General features: G+C 43.3%; 1 protein-coding gene across 1 annotated transcript in view; it reads left to right on the top strand.

Annotated features, from left to right (window-relative positions):
- Nucleotides 1-92: 92 nt before the first annotated feature.
- The window catches only part of GRIN2C (glutamate ionotropic receptor NMDA type subunit 2C), a 70,263-nt gene continuing 53,398 nt past the window's right edge, over nt 93-16,957 (top strand). Inside the window, exons 1-3 of the mRNA XM_054976309.1 lie at nt 93-500; nt 9,294-9,886; nt 12,411-12,525. Of these exons, the coding sequence (XP_054832284.1) occupies nt 93-500; nt 9,294-9,886; nt 12,411-12,525 (1,116 nt within the window). The remainder of the gene's footprint in view (nt 501-9,293; nt 9,887-12,410; nt 12,526-16,957) is intronic.

Genomic DNA, 16,957 nt, shown 5'->3' with positions numbered 1-16,957 from the left:
TTTCCTCCAACTCTGATTTCAGATCTTTTGGTTATTGCTTTTTCTGACCCTGGTTTACCTTTCTTTTTGGTTGCAGGGATTCCATGGTGGACATGGGCAGAGCTCTGACAAACACCCTGGTGCTGTCCATGGTGCTGGGCAGTTCAGCTGTCCTAATGGATACTTTGTTACCAAGCCCTGGGGAACCAGTGGTCAACGTGGCTGTGGTTTTTGGAGGCTCTTCCTACCCGCTCCACATACGCAGCCGGCTGACGCAGCAGAGCTTCCTGGATATTCCTCTGGAGATCCACCCTGTCACAGTGATAGTGAATGACACCAACCCGAGCACTCTCTTGACCCAAATCTGTGACATACTTGCCAGCACAAAGGTCCACGGGATTGTCTTTGAGGACAACATTGGTACAGAGGCCGTGGCACAGATCCTTGACTTCATCTCATCCCAGACCCACGTACCCATCATCAGCATCAGTGGAGGGTCTGCTGTGGTCCTGACACCCAAGGTGAATGAAACCTCTTTTGTTCTGGGTGACTGGGCTGGGAATGGGAAGGATATTTATATCTTAATGGTGTCAACCAGCCCGTAGCAGTTTGTACCTACTAAGTATCTGGCTCCTGTTAAACATGTAACAGTTCAGGCTTCACTCCAGTCTGACGAACTGGGATAGGTGGGCAGACAGAACTAGGAATAGGGAACTTGATAGACAAAGGGAATCTGTCCAGCCTATTCAAGCTGTAGGAACTCCAGCAGGGAATAGGTTAAGTAAGTAGTGACATCTGTAAGGCAAGGAATCCAGGGACAGAGTTTTGGCATCAGGAGGCGGAGCTAGTGGAGGATGTTCCATCATCCTCTCCTGCCTTTGTGGCATTTCAGCTCAGGTATGGGGTTCTGCCTAATGGCAAATGGAGGTCCTGGTACTTTATTTGGTAGGCAGTCACGCCTAATGGGCCAACGCTTCTCATTAGGAATGACAGCATTTTTAGTAGCTTTGTTTTTGAGTTTGGAACAGCCACCACAGATGCAGGACTGCAGCTGGTAAATCATTCCTGGGTAGAAATCAAGTAATCAGAAAAGTCATATCTGCTGAATTCCTCCATGTCAGGCATCTGCTAAAAGGCACAGGAATGGTGCTTGGAAACTCTCCTTCCTATTGATCCATGGGATACTGCTTTTTGAGGGAGTGGGGTGCTGTTAGGCTCCTAATGTAGAGCACAGACTGTGCAAACTCTTGAATTCAGCAGGCAAGACATCTTTCATTCTCATGTGGCAGAAGCTGAAGGTCCTGGGAAGGTTTCTGTCTGCCCACAGGGAGTGCCCATTTGTAGAGAATCTACATCTCCTACATTCAGAATGGGATGGGCTGGAATCTTTCTAAATGGGAATTTGTTGGTCCTTGGCCTTGTCAGGTGCATCAGAGGGAGATCCTTTGAAGATCTGCCTCCACATCAAGCAAGATCATTGTGATAACACATGATTCTTAAGGGAAACTGTTCTTAGTATACATTTAACTGAGCCATTTATATTGTTTTACTGTGCTATTGTTGGCCCATAGATATCTCTGGCATGGTGTCCCTTCTTTGCTTCTCCTTTTTGCTTGTAGTAAAAAGTCCAGTAGCACCTTTAAGACTAACCAACTTTATTGAGGCATAAGCTTTTGAGAACCACAGCTCTCTTCATCAGATGCTTGTGACGTCAGATGCTTTTTGCTTGTGGCACTTTATAAGCTAGCTGACTTGGATTAATTTCTAGGGAGTTGGTTGCATGGTGTGGATGAGTGCTTATATACGTGATACAACCTCACCTAGGAGGAGGGTAGGAATAGATAATTTTGGAATCACGTGTGGGCCCTGACCTTTCTCATTTTGGTCGGTATCCAGCATTACTGCTATCCAATTAAAATGCTACTGTTAACTACTAGATTCTGTCAGATGTACCCCTTATTAACCATGCTCTGTGCAGGCTGACCCATCCTGCAGGCCAACATACATTCAGGTTTAAACTTTCTTAATCATTTTACGCTGCTGTTCCTAATGATTAAAGGCTAATCTAAAAGTCTAAGCATGTGGAAGACTAGAAAACCAAGCCTTGATGATCAGCATTATGCTCTCCAGGTCACGCAGAATCCTTGTCGTGGATATAGGTACTGTAGGTTTTCAGCCCATAATTCAACCAAGAGTTTATCGGTTGTTGGTTGCTACTAAAACTGTCTTGACAGGGAAATGGAAATCAGATAAACCTCTTCCAATTACAGAATGTCTAATGACTGACTTCTGTATGACTGAAATGGAGAAAACTGGATGTCTCAGCTCATATTAAGGAAGAAAGGTATACGGCCAAGGACTTTGCCAATAAGTGATGTTTGTTCATTGATTTCTAGACAGGTTTTGTAAGTGAACACCAAAAAATTGTGTCTTTCCTGTGCAGTAAATTCTAATGTTAAGAACAAGCCATCCTGCATCCCTTCAGAACAATTGTGATGAGCCTCAGGCAGACAAAGATGGATCCAATTCTGTGTTTCATCCCGGCCAAGCCATGTTTGCATCTTAAATCATCTGTTCGGGGCACATGCAAATAAACTGCACTGACTGTTGGGGGTACTCTGGTTTCTTACAGGTGGACTGTGCACTGGGCAATTATTTTTAGCTTGCTTGCCTGTCACAGAGTGTCAGTGGTGATTACTGTCATCTGCTCACAGGAAAAGGTGCAGAGTTTTTTTCCCCTTCTAAGCCTTGTTCACAACCACTGCACTTTGGTTTATATGTATAACACTGACTCTAGGTTGTTATGTGTGCTATTTATCTGAGAAAAACCCTTTAAGACATGATTAGGAACAATCAGGAAGTGCTTGGATCAACTTTTTGTCAGGCTCTGTTAATGCTCATTCTCATGTCAACTTTTTTGCCAAAAAGCAATCCAAGGAAATGTCCACAAGTGACTAATAACAAGTTCTTTCTCTCCAGTGGAAATGGTTCTGGATTTTTAACAAGACATTGCTGCTGGGCCTTGCCAAATTAAACCATGCCTTCTAGAAGAGCCAGTGGGCTAATTCACTCACATACTTCATCCCATGAAAGGTGACTTTAAATAGATCCCTGTGGTGGCTACTTCCATATGACAAGCAAGTCATTCATAGCAATCCATCACATGAAGTGTTCTATTGTTGTCACCATTCCACCATGAATGTTCTAAGGTGTGAGTTTGTGGCTTTGACAGGAAGTTCTTCTATGTGATCAGCCATTTTGGATGAACAATTTACCTGGCACATGGAAACACATGCCACAGACACTTCAATGTGGCCAGATGGGCATGTGCAAATGTGACATCTGGGTTATGTTCCTTTTATGTGGAAATAGCTACCAAAACAAGTTTGTTCTCCTCTACCTTATAACATGACGTAATGGAGATGTACTTCTCATCTTTGGGGGCTGCTGAATGACTTCAAGGAACTGCACTATGTGATGATACCATGTCACGTTTTCCATTACTGCACATTAGGGGGAAGTGGAGGGGGAACTCAACACGGGGTTGCCATTTTCAGCAGCAGCCCTGTGTATACTGTCATGTCTGATTTTGCCTTGTCAATATATTATGAATCATGCTATTGTGATCAAGGAGCCGGTATTAACACAGCCCAAGGTTGCAATGGGAGTGCACTCCAAGGTGCTGCATGTACTAAATTGTTGAGAAGATTTTTTTTAAAAAGAACAGTACGTTATCTTCAGCAGTTCTGATAGTACATCTTATCAAACCCTCATTATGTGTATCAATTAGCTGTTTCGACAGTGCCTTTTTTGAGCATCTCAGCAATGTACCCCTACTGATGCCTTTGACCTACTGTTCATGTGTCCAAGGGAAAGGCTAATGCAGTAATAGCCATATTATATTCCCAGCCTTCCTTACCCCACCCCTCCATTATGTGCCTCAGTAGCTGGTTGCAAGAGCTGCATGGATTACACACGGGAGCCTTTATGAGTATCCACTGTGTATATGTTTCACGGGGCAACTAGAAATACTTTAATGCATATGAAAGCATGCTCAGGTTTCCCCCAATCTATTTTTATGAGAATACTTCATTCAAAAAGACACTTTGGCACTATCAAGCTACAAAGAGTGTCCAAAAATTATGTTCTTTGTTTTGCAAAACTGGTATTTCTCCCAAATAATTATTTTTACAGCTTCCCATTTATTGCAAGGCCAAAATAAATGCTAAATTGTTTTACTGTTCTCAGCAACCGAATCCAATCAACAGTTGGACATTTTTTCTCACATGCAGAATATTTGTATGTTGCTTGAGCCTGTACACTTTATGTTCTGTTTTTCACTTGTTATTTTGATATTTGTTAATATATTTTAATGTCTGCATAGGTTTAGATCTGGATATTTCAATGTTTTATTTCACTCTTCATGGGTTAGCTGCCTTGAGACCATATTATGGTAGAAAGGTGGGATAAACATATTTTTAACAAAAAAAAAGGCTCAATATCATGAATGAGGGGAAACACTTGTTCAATTTTTCAATATTTTTAATATAAAATGTCACTAAAGATACAATTATTTATATAGTATCATATTCTAGGCCACAAATAGTTGCTTTCTTTCTAAGGATAGTACAGATCATCATTTATGGTGTGAGGGGTTCCACACACCTCAACTTTTTTACATGACTGAAGGATCACTTTCCTATAACCATGTTGTCACAGCTGCTGGGGCCTGGGGAAGCTATCTGTAGGCTACCACCACTCTGGTACAGGTTTCCTAGGAAGGGCCCAGAGCACCCAACCAACCCCTTTTATTGACTCTTTCCCAGTAGGTTTGATTTATTATGTGCCCGAATGACGCATGAGGGCCCAGGCAGAATAATAAAACAACTTTATTTAAAAGATTTATTGATAACTGGTTCTCAAACTTTGTAGATTAAAGAGAATAGTAAAGGCTGGTGAACAAACAAATCTAAAAACACCCTAACACGTTTAACTAGACTGTTCTTACTGGTGACTGACTTCCAACTGTCTCACCCCTTCTCGATGAGAGATCACTCGGTCTGCAGCAACCTCTCCTCAGCTCTGCTCCCTAGAAGTGAACACCCTCACGCTGTGATGAGGCCTTTTATCTCTTCTCTCAGGCACCATCCCCCTACTTTCCTAATGGTGCAAGTTTTCCCTCCAAATCCCCTCCTACCCAATCACAGGAGCCAAAGGGAACCGGGGGAAATGTAAGCCCTGCAGTCACTTTAGTGCAGGCTTCCCCAGAGCCACCAGGCCCAGGCTCATAACACATCTACAAGTAAAATTTAAATGGTGGCTCCACATAACACTTTGTGTAGCACTATATTAACCATAGAAATCTATCCCTACAGGTATGATCCTGTTATATGTTTACTGGGAAGCAGGGTTTTTTTTCTGGGAAAAGAGGTGGTGGAACTCTCAAGAGGGAAATGAGGAAGAAACGCAGGGGATTCTTTGAAATCATATTATTTTCAAGCACTATTGCTGAGTATTTTCAAGAGGTGCCGGAACTCCGTTCCACCGCGTTCCCGCTGAAAAAAAGCCCTGCTGGGAAGTAGGTTTCTTTCCCCTGCATCTTTCCTTTTTGTTTCCTTGTTTTCAGCCTAATTATATACTTCCTATTCTCTCTCATGGCTGGCTAGTTCTCTCAGGGAAATAATGAATTATCAGTGTCTTTTCCTTTAGGGGAGATGGTTGACTGAACTGCTGCTTTTCACTTTTGTAGCTAGCCAAATTTGCTGTGCAGTTTGTTTCCTTTAATTTTACTGTTATAAGTCATAATAGCATAATAGTCAACTGAAACCCTGTAGCACCCCCCTGAGTGAGGCAGGTGGTGTAGAGCCTTGTCAGTTGTAGCACCCCAAGTTTGGAACATCCTCCTCTTGGTGGCTTGCTTGGTGTCAGTGCGGGTGAAAACATAACTATCTTTCCAGGGTTGTAATTAATATTTTTTTCACTTCTCCCTCTGCTGATGAATAATTGTTTTATATCTGGTTGCTTATAGACTGTTGCTTTTTAGATAGCAATTTAAGTTTTAGGTGGGCGGCCGTGTTGTTCTGCAGTAGGTAAGCAAGGTTTGAGTCCAGTAGCACCTTAAAGACCAACAAGATCTTCCAGGATATAAGCTTTCAAGAGTTAAGCTCCCTTTCAGTGTCATCCTAAGAAAAGTTACTCCAGTCTAAACCCATTGAATGCTGAGTAGGCTTGCCAGCCTCCAGGTGATAGCTGGAGATCTCCCGGAATTACAACTGATCTCCAGGCAACAGAGATCAGTTCCCCTGGAGAAAATGGCTGCTTTGAAGGGTGAACTCGATGGAATTATACCCCACTGAGGCCCCCTCCCCTTCCCAAACCCCACCCTCTTCAGGCTCTGCCCCCCAAATCTCCAGGAATTTCCCAGCCTGGACCTGGCAACCCTAATGCTGAGAGAGAATGGGCCAGGTACAAGAGAAACTGGTAGTAATTTGTTTATTTGTTTAGATATTTATGCCTACTTTCTCTACTAGTCTGAATCCTACTACTGCCATGAGCTTAGTTGGTGGCTTTGGGTAAGCTGCTCCTCTTGGCCCCAGCTCCCCATCTGTACTGTGGGGATAATAATAACACTAACTTGTTCACCACGCTGAGTGGGGCACTAATCTATCTAGAAGAGTGGTATGTAAGTGCAGTTATTATTAATAACAATGTGAGATAGGTTAAGCTGAGAGACAGTGACTGGCCTAAGATTGCTGGCACAAAAAGGAAGGGAAGAAAGCATAAATAGACAGTGGTCTTGAGAAACAAGTCATGTTTTTCCTGTCCACATTGGATGGACTTGCGCTGCATTCTGAAAACCCATCACAAAAGTAAAAAAAAACTATGTAATAAATGTTTGCATGGAACTGGTTGTTGCCAGTAGGGTTGCCAGCTCTAAATTGGGAAATTCCTGGAGATTTGGGGCATGAAGCCTGGAGAAGGCAGGGTTTGGGGACGAAAATGACCTCAGCGTGGTATAATGCCATAGTGTCCACCCTCCAAAGCAGCCATATTCTCCAGGGGAACTGATCTCTGTGGCCTGGAGATCAGTTGTGATTCTGGGAGATCTCTAGCCACCACCTGGAGAACGGCAACCGTAGTTGCCAGTGACGTTGTCTGGATTAGCTATTAAAATGAGTAAACAAATAATGGCCAATCCAGGCTAAATGGTTAGGGTGGAATCAGTCTCAAGCCACCAGCTTGCATCATAGCAGTCACACAGGGAGTTTGCATGGCGAAAGTCAAGATGGTCTCGTCCCAAGAGCCGCTATTATGAATTCTGTTGTGCTTGTCCCTGTGTGCCTGGTATGATTAAGAACAGCAGCCACCTAGGGGAACATGACAGGTGAAGGTTAATAACTAGCACATTCACATGATGTATGAATATCTCACCCAAGAAAAGCTAGTACTATCACTCATATGTGACTGGAACTGGGAATTAAATTATTATCACAAAGCATAATTCGTACAAATTCATGGGCCTACTATGAGAAGTAAAACACTACTCATGATTTATGCAAGTCTAGCTGAAAGTTGATAAATAAAGGCCTGGAATTCTCCCATTAAAGAAAGCTTAAATTTCAGACCTATTTTTTCATCAACATTTTCCAAAGTATGGTAGTGCTGCACCAACAGTTCGGATACATTCCATGATGTTGTGCATTGTAAATTCCATTTAAGTGGTTCCATTTAGGTTTTGGATTCAGTATGTGTTCTTATACTTAGAATGTGTAGGGTTTTATTTCAGAAAGAAGGAATAAAAAGCAGTTAGGATTCATTGCAGAATGCACTCACATTCAACTGCCAGCAGAGATCTTCTGCGCTGTGCTCGGGATTGCCAAGACGGCAAACTTGCAGTAGAATGCCCCAGAGTCTAAACTAGTGGTTTTAACTTCACTGAGGTGCTCATTTTGCAAGGAAGTGTCTTCAAACTCTTTGATTACAGCTATATATTTTGTTCATTTTTGTTCAGTCTTCATGGTCGCAGTTAGTTGTTGTAGGATTGTTTTTCTCCTTCTAAATGAGCATCCTCTGCTGCCCCTCCCCCAAGAAATATCTGTCTTCTGTTGGCATCTCAAATACCAAGACCGAGCTTGGCTACCAATTTATCTCATGCTAACTCTTTGTACAGGAGTAATCTTTTGAAAAACAATTTATGTGGAAATTACCATAACTTACTTTGAAGATTCTTATTGAAAGTCCATATGACTTTCTGCAAAAACTGGTTTTGTTAATGTTTAAAGGATGGGTGCAGATCACCGAAAAACTGCTGGTACAAAAGCCAGTTGGTGACAATGAGGAGAACTAGCCAGTGTGAGGTTGAGATGGATAGTGGGCAAGCATAGGCTGAGAAACAGAGAGTTTAAAAGAGTAAATTCTGCAGGCGATTTTTTCCTTCTTATTTCAATATTATGACAGATACATTGAGAGTGAGAATATATATTTTTTATTGTGTTGGCAAATTGGTGAGAAAAACTGTCATGGTGTGAGAAGTGTTGAATACCAGAGAATGTTTAGTAGCTTGCATTAGAAGAACAAAGGAGGACAGGAAGGTCCCTAATTCATTACTGATGTGTGGCATTCCCAGTTGCTTTGTAGATTGAAATATTTTGAAAATTGTGTGATGGGATGTTTGAGCAAGTCCATTGAGCAATGAGTCCAATGAGCAAAGAATCCCCCCGCAGCTGCCCCTTACTCACCACCGCTTACTTAGCTGACAGGGGGACGAAAGTGTGGGGAGGCTGCCTGGAGCATATGGTGAAATGGTGCATGCACTCACCATGGGACATCCCTTCTGGTTCAAACCATCTCCAAACACAGCAAAAATGCTGAGTCTCTGTCGCTTCTGGTTTGAACCAGAAATGATGTCATTGAAAGCCCCATGGAGCAAAGCATGTGCGCATGTGAAAAAAACCAGCACCTCCAACCCAGCTCTCCCCCTGATTGGAAGGTAGTGGGACCTGGCAATCCTGAGCTCCCCTCTTCCTCAGAAGCAGCATTGGGGGGCATTTGAGGCTGTGGCAGGATGGAGGAAGTGAAAAAGTCATGCTCTGGTTTCTTTTCAGATCGTATAAATCTTTCCCCTTGAGCAATCTCATGTTGTGAACAGGTGTCAGTACAGGAAACCAAAGCACACTCTCTGGCCTCTTAGTTGTATGCTGTAGCAGCCAGTCTTATATTGGAAAGGGCATGGTGATCAAGGCTATTTCTAAGTCTCTGGAAGTAGCTCATTATTCATACATTTCTACTTGCTAATTCGTTCCCTTCTCTTCTAGGAACCTGGCTCTGCCTTTCTGCAGTTGGGTGTGTCAATTGAGCAGCAGATCCAGGTGATCTTCAAAGTCTTGGAGGAGTATGACTGGAGCTCCTTTGTTGTTATCACCAGCCTATACCCAGGATACAATGTCTTTCTGGATGTTATACGGTCTTTCACAGATGCCAGCTATTTTGGCTGGGAGATGCAGGAACCCCTGACCTTTGAGATGACCCAGGATGGAAGCGATACTAGAATGCAAAGGTTGCTGCGTCAGATAGATGCTCAGGTGATGATTGTGTACTGCTCACGGGAGGAGGCAGAGTATCTCTTCCAAGTGGCAGAGCAAGTTGGCTTGATTGGACCTGGCTATGTCTGGATTGTGCCTAGCTTGACAGTGGGGAACATGGATATCCCACCCATCTCTTTTCCTATTGGCCTCATCAGTGTGGTCACCGAGAACTGGAAAATGAGCCTAAGGCAGAAAGTCCAGGATGGCGTGGCTATCATTGCCATGGGAGCAGAGAGCTATTTCAAGACATATGGCTACCTCCCTATGGTTGGCAGAGACTGCAAGACACCTCCTAGCGCTCCTACAAACAACACTTTCTACAGGTCAGCATGGGCAGCAGCCAGTTAAGGAGCACAATTTCAGCAGAAAGCTGTGGGCGTGCATCAGAAATTAAAATTGGATTTGCAGCGATTCTGTGTAATGATACCTAAAGATTTTCTCTCATGGGTGGGATGGTTTAGTAGCTTAGGTAGACTCAGAGTTCTATACTGTTGAACATTCTGTATTTATAAGAGATTAAAATTCTGTCATAAGAATTCTGCAGATCCAACATATATGCAATAATATATTAGATGAAATTATCAGGATTGGAGGAGAAGAAAGGATATGTTGAACTGCAGCTGAGAGCAGAATCCATGTGTGGCCGCAAAAGGGAATGCAGGTGACCCAGAGCCAAGCTACAAGGGACGAATCACACTTGCATGGCAAGTGAACAGACTCCAAGTGGAGCGCAAGTGAATGGCAAGTGAACAGGGAGGAATACACGTGAGTCTGTTCACTTGCCATGCAAGTGTGATTCGTCCCTTGTAGCTTGGCTCTGAGGCATGGCAGGAGAGGCAAGAAGACACACAAGGCCTGTTCAGTCTGATTCACAAAACCTACAGCAAAACGCTCTGGATTTTCATCAGAAATTGGCTAAGCCTGTTCAGACTTCTTCCTGCCACCATTTTCTCTTTTGCTTGAAATCCAAGGCAGGATGTTGTGCTTGGAAAGAGCACAACATCATGTGGGTCTCCCCAATAAAAAATGGGCATGCTATATTCTGCCTAGGGAAATATCCCTGTCCGGAAGCAGCTGGGAGACCCACATATTGCCCTTTTGTATAAGGGCAATATGAGAATTCTCTGACATCACCACATAGCCAAATCTGTATATCACCATGAAGTCATCACACTTGCTACATGTGTTACCACATCCCTACTGATGAGTGCATAAGCATTGGAATCCGTCTCACTTCACTCTCAAATCGTATTATAATAACTCACCTCATGTGTAATGTTCGCACAGGTTTATTTTTAAAGAACAGCTGTCACTAGAGGGTGTAGTCTGTAGTGGAAGAAGAACAAGTAGACAGAAGGAGCTTAAATTTCCCCGTACCTGTAGTTATTCCTCTCAAATATGCTTTCTAACTTGCTTTTGCCACTTCAGGGAGACAGGATACATGTCCTTGTATCTGGTTCCCTATAAAGGGAACGGCAGTTTTGGGGGGGGGGAATGGGGAATTTTGAGTAGAGGAGAAAGCAGCCAGCAGAGAAAGCACCCCATCTGTCTCTCCAAAAGTCAGGGGAAAGTTACGTTGAACTCAGAATATTGCTTGCATTCCATGGAACGTTTCCATTGCAGGAAAGAATTTCCATCAGCAGAACGAAACTTCTTTGCCTTTCTCCTTTCACTGTAGCCCCAAAATGCCACTCCAGGGGGACAGGGGACCCCAGAAACCACAGAGAGGGAGTCAGAGGTCTGAAGTGGGGTAGGAAGAACAGGGAAAATGGCCTTCCCCCTTCCCTTGTGGAAATCATTTGTGAGATTCTACCCATTATTTTGTACTTTGGCTCACAGAAATTGGTGTGTATGGCTCACATAATCCCAATATGCTGGAAATGGTTTGCAGATGAGCTTGAGCAACAGAAGCTGGTGAAGGGGCTTAAGATTCCAGAAAGGTTTTTGGTGGGTGTCATTTAATATGCTCTAGCCATGTACCATTATGATGAGGTTCACCTGATGCTTGGCTTAGGTTACGAGACCTGGTAATCTTGGTCTGCTGGTCTTGATAGTAATGAGGTCATAACTCTGGCTGTCCCTCTTTCTGTCATGTGACTCTGATGCCCTGTGCTTCCTGATCAGTGGGTCCTTGGTCTGGAAAGGCTTTGAGCTGGCAGTATCAACACAGGCAGAACTATGGTGCCAAAAACAGTGTCCACTGCCAATGTGATGCACTAGAGAGCACTGGCTCCAAATTCCTTACTGACCTTGGGCCTGTCATGCTTTCTCAGAGCCAAGCTACAAGTGACGCTTGACACAGGTTGGACACTTGTCAGCTTCCCTCAAGTTTTGAAGGGAAATGTAGGCATCCTGGTCTTGCAGCTGTAATGGGGAGCCAAGCTGTAAAACCAGGATGCCTACATTTCCCATCAAAACTTGAGGTAAGCTGACAAGTGTCCAACCTGTGTAAGGCGTCACTTGTAGCGTGGCTCTCAGACTAACCAACTTCTCAGAGTCAGTGTGTGGCTAACTCCATGTTTGCTTCCTGAGCAAGATACAAATGTGATTGATGAAGTAAACAAGAACTGTTGGTACCTTCCTACCAACAGTTGCTAGGTGGTACGTCTTCCATGAAATATTTTCCGGTCCACCATTCCTTTCCCTGGGGAGAGCAATGGTCTTACCTCTGTAAAAATGCCCCTTAGTAGTCTTCCTATGAAATCTTCAAACTCACAACAGCATGGGAGAGACAGATGAGAAGCACTTGACTGTCAAGGGAAGAGCTGAGCGTATTATAATGAGAACACAGGCAACCGAATGCTTACCACTTTCCACTCGGCAGTACTTTTCGTTTCCTCTCAACAGGCATTTGCTCAACGTGACTTGGGAGCGGAGGGATTTCTCCTTCAATGAAGGTGGCTACTTGATCAGGCCCACCATGGTGGTGATTTCACTGAACCGGCATCGACTATGGAAGATGGTAAGGGCTCCTTGTCCTTTCCTTGTCTTATCTGCATATGCAGGCATGATCGTGCAAGAATACTTCTTCCTTATTCTGCAGTTGTGATTCTCCATAGTTCAGATTCCCTGCCTTTAGGATTTCTTCATGACATATGCCATGGGAAGTGACCATGACTCAGTGGTTTTGCCTTCAGAAGGTCCCAAGTTCAGTCCCCAGCAACTCCAGGCGAGAGGGAAGACCTTTACCTGAGACCTTGGAGAGCCATGGTCAGTCAGTGCAAACAAGACTGACCAGTGGTCTGGCTCAGTATATGACAGCTCCATGTGCCATGTGTCCACATAGCAGAGAGAAGAGGCGATAAGACGAAAGGAGGAAGAGAGGAAACGATTGAGCTTTAAGAATTGCATAGAGCTCCACAGCTGCCATTTGGCATGTCCTTTCCAGCATGCTTATCAGCCCTTTTTTGCTCCAGTCACGGATGTGATGGTTCAACTAACAGACAGAGCTGTGTTATGGAGTTTTCTTCAAATCTGTGCGGCAATTTAATTTCATTTCATAAACAGATTGAATCACCATGAAATGAAATTCTGGATTCATTTATTCAGTGTTAGACAACTAATTTATTTAATTTGCAATGCCTTGGTAATATATCACATGCTACAGGGCACATAACTCGGTTGGACGAGTGCATTGAGATGTCCTTGTTTGCGCAAGAGCGCTTTGTAGTTTTCTTTCTCTCACATGAAATTGAATCGATAACTGGCCAAATTATAAGGAGGAAAATTGGTTTAAACAAGTTATATATTAGAAATGAAGTTCAAGTAGACCTTGTAGACAAATTTGATGACTTGGCCATAAATTACATTCTTCATATTTTGAATGAATGGAAAACATCCTATTGACACAAACGCAAATTGAGGATTGTCTTAATATAGTTCACATCCAGTGTTGGTTCCCAGCATAGAACTGGCGCTTTCCGAAGTGCCCCACTTCAGAGGTAGAAGGGGCAAAAGCTAGAACATTGTTTATATATCCTGATACAATTGTTGAATGCTTAATTCATAATCTTATTAATATTCATCTTCATTGCGCAAATCTTATCCTTTTGTCTGGTCCTCACATTTCCTATACTCAGTGTTAATTTCTGGCCCTCTGTAGTAAGTGACCTGATAACCACTGGTATGTTTTTTTATCTAAGCCAGATTGATGTAGTGGTTAAGAGTGACAGGAGGACTCTAACCTGGAGAACCGAGTTTGATTCCCCACTCCTCCACTGGAAGTCAGCTGGGTGACCTTCAGCTAGTCACACAGCTCTTCCAGAGCTCTCTCAGTCCCATCCACCTCACAGGGTGATTGTTGTGGGCATAATAATTGACACACTTTGTAAACTGCTCTGAGTGGGTGTTAAGTTGAAAGGCGTTGAAAGGTGGTATATAAATAGAATGTTATTATGTTATTACTGTTGGGAATGTTCTGGTATCTATATGCCCTTGAGTTGGACTACATGCTCAGTTGTACCAGAATATTCTAGAAGGAAGTTGGGCTATGCCATTCATCTGGACATATTAGAACATTCTGATTGCCTGAGGCATTTGGTCTGCAGCCTCAGCTTGGCTGTGTTGGAGTCCATTCATATAATCAGTTACTGTTTTTGTTAAGTGAATCTCCCTGTAATGCCTTTCTCCCTTAGCTGGACTTTTAAGCATTTGCTGTGGTATCCCTGCAAGTGTCAAAACCTTAGGGAAGACAACAGCCAGTCACCTAGGATGGCTAAACGTTTTGTCACATGTGTATTGAGATTGAGAGTATGCAATGGTCCTATTCAATAACTATGTGTTACTAAATATTTCTGCTCAGTTTGGAAGAGTGCCATATACTGCTTGGGAAAAGATAAATGTGATCAGTGGAATAATATTGGTGTTAATTAAGAAAGCACTGCTATTTGTGTTTTCCATTGAGGCTATTTCTTCATTATATGATCATGTTTGATTGTAAAAATGCTCTCCTGTGTGTCACAGCCATTTTTACAACTATTTATTTAAGAATAGAACAATTCTATATACACTGTCAAAATATGATTGAATTTGTGACTATTTATTTGTATTTGTGTGATCAGCTTTCCCAATACTCTTTCAGTGAAGAAGTGAAGTGAAATGCCTTACAGTGAGAAGGAAACAAGTCTCTCCCATAATAGTCTTTTAATAACTTTCTTTTGAGTTCCATTGATTGAAAGGTATAGGTTGAATTATCCAGTCTGTCTGCCTCAAATTAAACCTTCATTGCCACTGAAATTTTGAAAAATTATGGAAAACCTAATTTCACATGGTATTTCATGTCTCGGTCATGAAAAACACCTGGTAGCAAAGGCTAAATGTTTACAACTCTAATTTAGACTGTACAAAATTTGAGAGTTTTATCAGGAAATTCATCTTTAAAGTCGGGGACATTCATAAGTTACAAATCACATTTGGTCTTCTTCATTCCCCTCGGCAGTAATCTTACAGTGCAACCCTAAGCGGAGTTATTATACCTTTCTAAGTCAATTGAACACAATAAGCTTAGAAGGATATAATTTCCTTTAGGACTGCACCATTAGTACCTTGTATCTTGTTTTTTGTTTCTAATCCTTGAAGTTTGGAGTCACATCTCAGCATTGCATTGAACTCCCTTGCCAGAATTCCAGTATGCAATGTTCAATTATCTCGGTTTCTTTAGCTGTAAGAGATTTCTATTAAGTGTTTAAACTATGTATTAAGTGGTTCTTTAATACCTAGATCTAGAGTTGCCAGGTCCCTTCATTCCCCTGGAGGGAGGTTGGGAGGCCAGCTCTTACCTCGCTCTGTCCTGGAGTCCTTCCTTTGCATGTGCAGCATTCATGTGCTCCCAGCTTGCACAATGGCATCTCTTCTGGGAAGTGACATCATCACGCAGGTCGAAGGGTGGCCTGGGAGCGCTCCCAGGAAGGGAAGGGAAGAAAAGGGAAATCAGCTGTCCTTCTAATAACCCCCCCCCCCCAAATTGCCACTTCCCAGTAGGTCTGGGAAGGGGCTGAATTGCCCCGTTGGGCACCAAAGGGCTGAATTGCCCCACTGCGGGGCACGATTCAACCCAAAACAGGCCCGCTGTGGGGTGCAATTCGGCCCGAATTGGGGGCATACTGCACTGCCCTGGGGCCCCCAGGGGTGAGCCCCCCACTGGCCAAGTAAGTGGGGGTGGGGGGTTCGTGGGAGCAGGGGATCCCCCACCCTGGGTGGGGGAATGGCACCCCTACCTAGATCAAACTTTGATCAATTAATTTTACAATCGAGGGACCCACAAGACTCACAAGGGAAGGAAAACCCATCCTCCATCTCTAGCCCCTAATCTGTCTCTTCTTGATTACCGCCTTATTGCAGTTTTACTTACTATCTCCCACTCCAAATTTCTTCGTGCTCCTTTCCCACCTCTCTTGCCATTTCCCTACCCTAAACCAACCATTAGGCTGTAGTTGCCAAGGCCTAGCCTCAGGTGCCTTGGTTGCTAGGCAACTCCACAGTGCCGACCTGCATTTCCCACAGACTCCACTGTGTGTCATCCGTCTTTCCCGGATGTGGGTGGTAGCAGTTATTTTCTCCTTCAAGCTACTGCTGCCTTGCCCTACCTGCCCAGCTTTTTCTCCCCTTCCCTCCATGACAGCAGCCACTGCTGTCCACTTGTTCCCATCCCAGCTGCCACCGCTTGCCCACTTTATTTTTGGCAACAAAAGCCTCCTTGCCCACCCACCTTCTTCTCTGGACCACTCCCATCTGCATCACCCCTAGATGCTTCTTCACCACCACCACCAGCAGCTGCCTTATGCCTACATCCCAGCAATGACAGCTGAGATTTCATAATGCTGTGCTTGTGAGATCTCTTTTTTCTTCTAAGCCCAGTTTTGGATTTTATTATCTCTCCCCCCCCCCACCACCATTTTTTCTTGTTTTTGGATTTTCCTGGATTTGTAGAGAAATTCTCCATCTATACATGTCCCTATTGTTCAGTTTTTTTTAATCCTGATTTTGGGGCCATGTTCATCATTAGATATTAGATACAGCTTTTTTTTTGGCATACTCTATAAAATCTGAATAAATAAAGAATAAAATAAAACAACACCATTTCAGTAATATTATCATAGCTATAATTTCTTAATTCAGAATATCCCAGCACCACAGAACACAATATCATTGCTGTATAATGTTCCTGATTTTTTTTTTGATTCTCACACATTATGCATGCACTTGTATTAGTTTCCCATAATAGCCCTTAATCACCATTATGTACTCATAATGTGGATGGCTAAAACATGATTAAAAGGGCTAGAGCTGTCCTTGTTTTCAGTGCATGTTTGTGTGGAGTTGACACTTCGATCCGTCTCGCAGTAAACTCCTTGTTCGTGGGCATGAGAAGGAATAGGGTCTTGTTTCTCCAGGAA

Source organism: Eublepharis macularius, chromosome 4 (assembly GCF_028583425.1).
Source record: "Eublepharis macularius isolate TG4126 chromosome 4, MPM_Emac_v1.0, whole genome shotgun sequence".
Classification (NCBI taxonomy): Eukaryota; Metazoa; Chordata; class Lepidosauria; order Squamata; family Eublepharidae; genus Eublepharis; species Eublepharis macularius.
The sequence above is the reverse complement of the archived record's forward strand: the minus strand, read 5'-3'. Positions and strand labels throughout refer to the sequence as shown.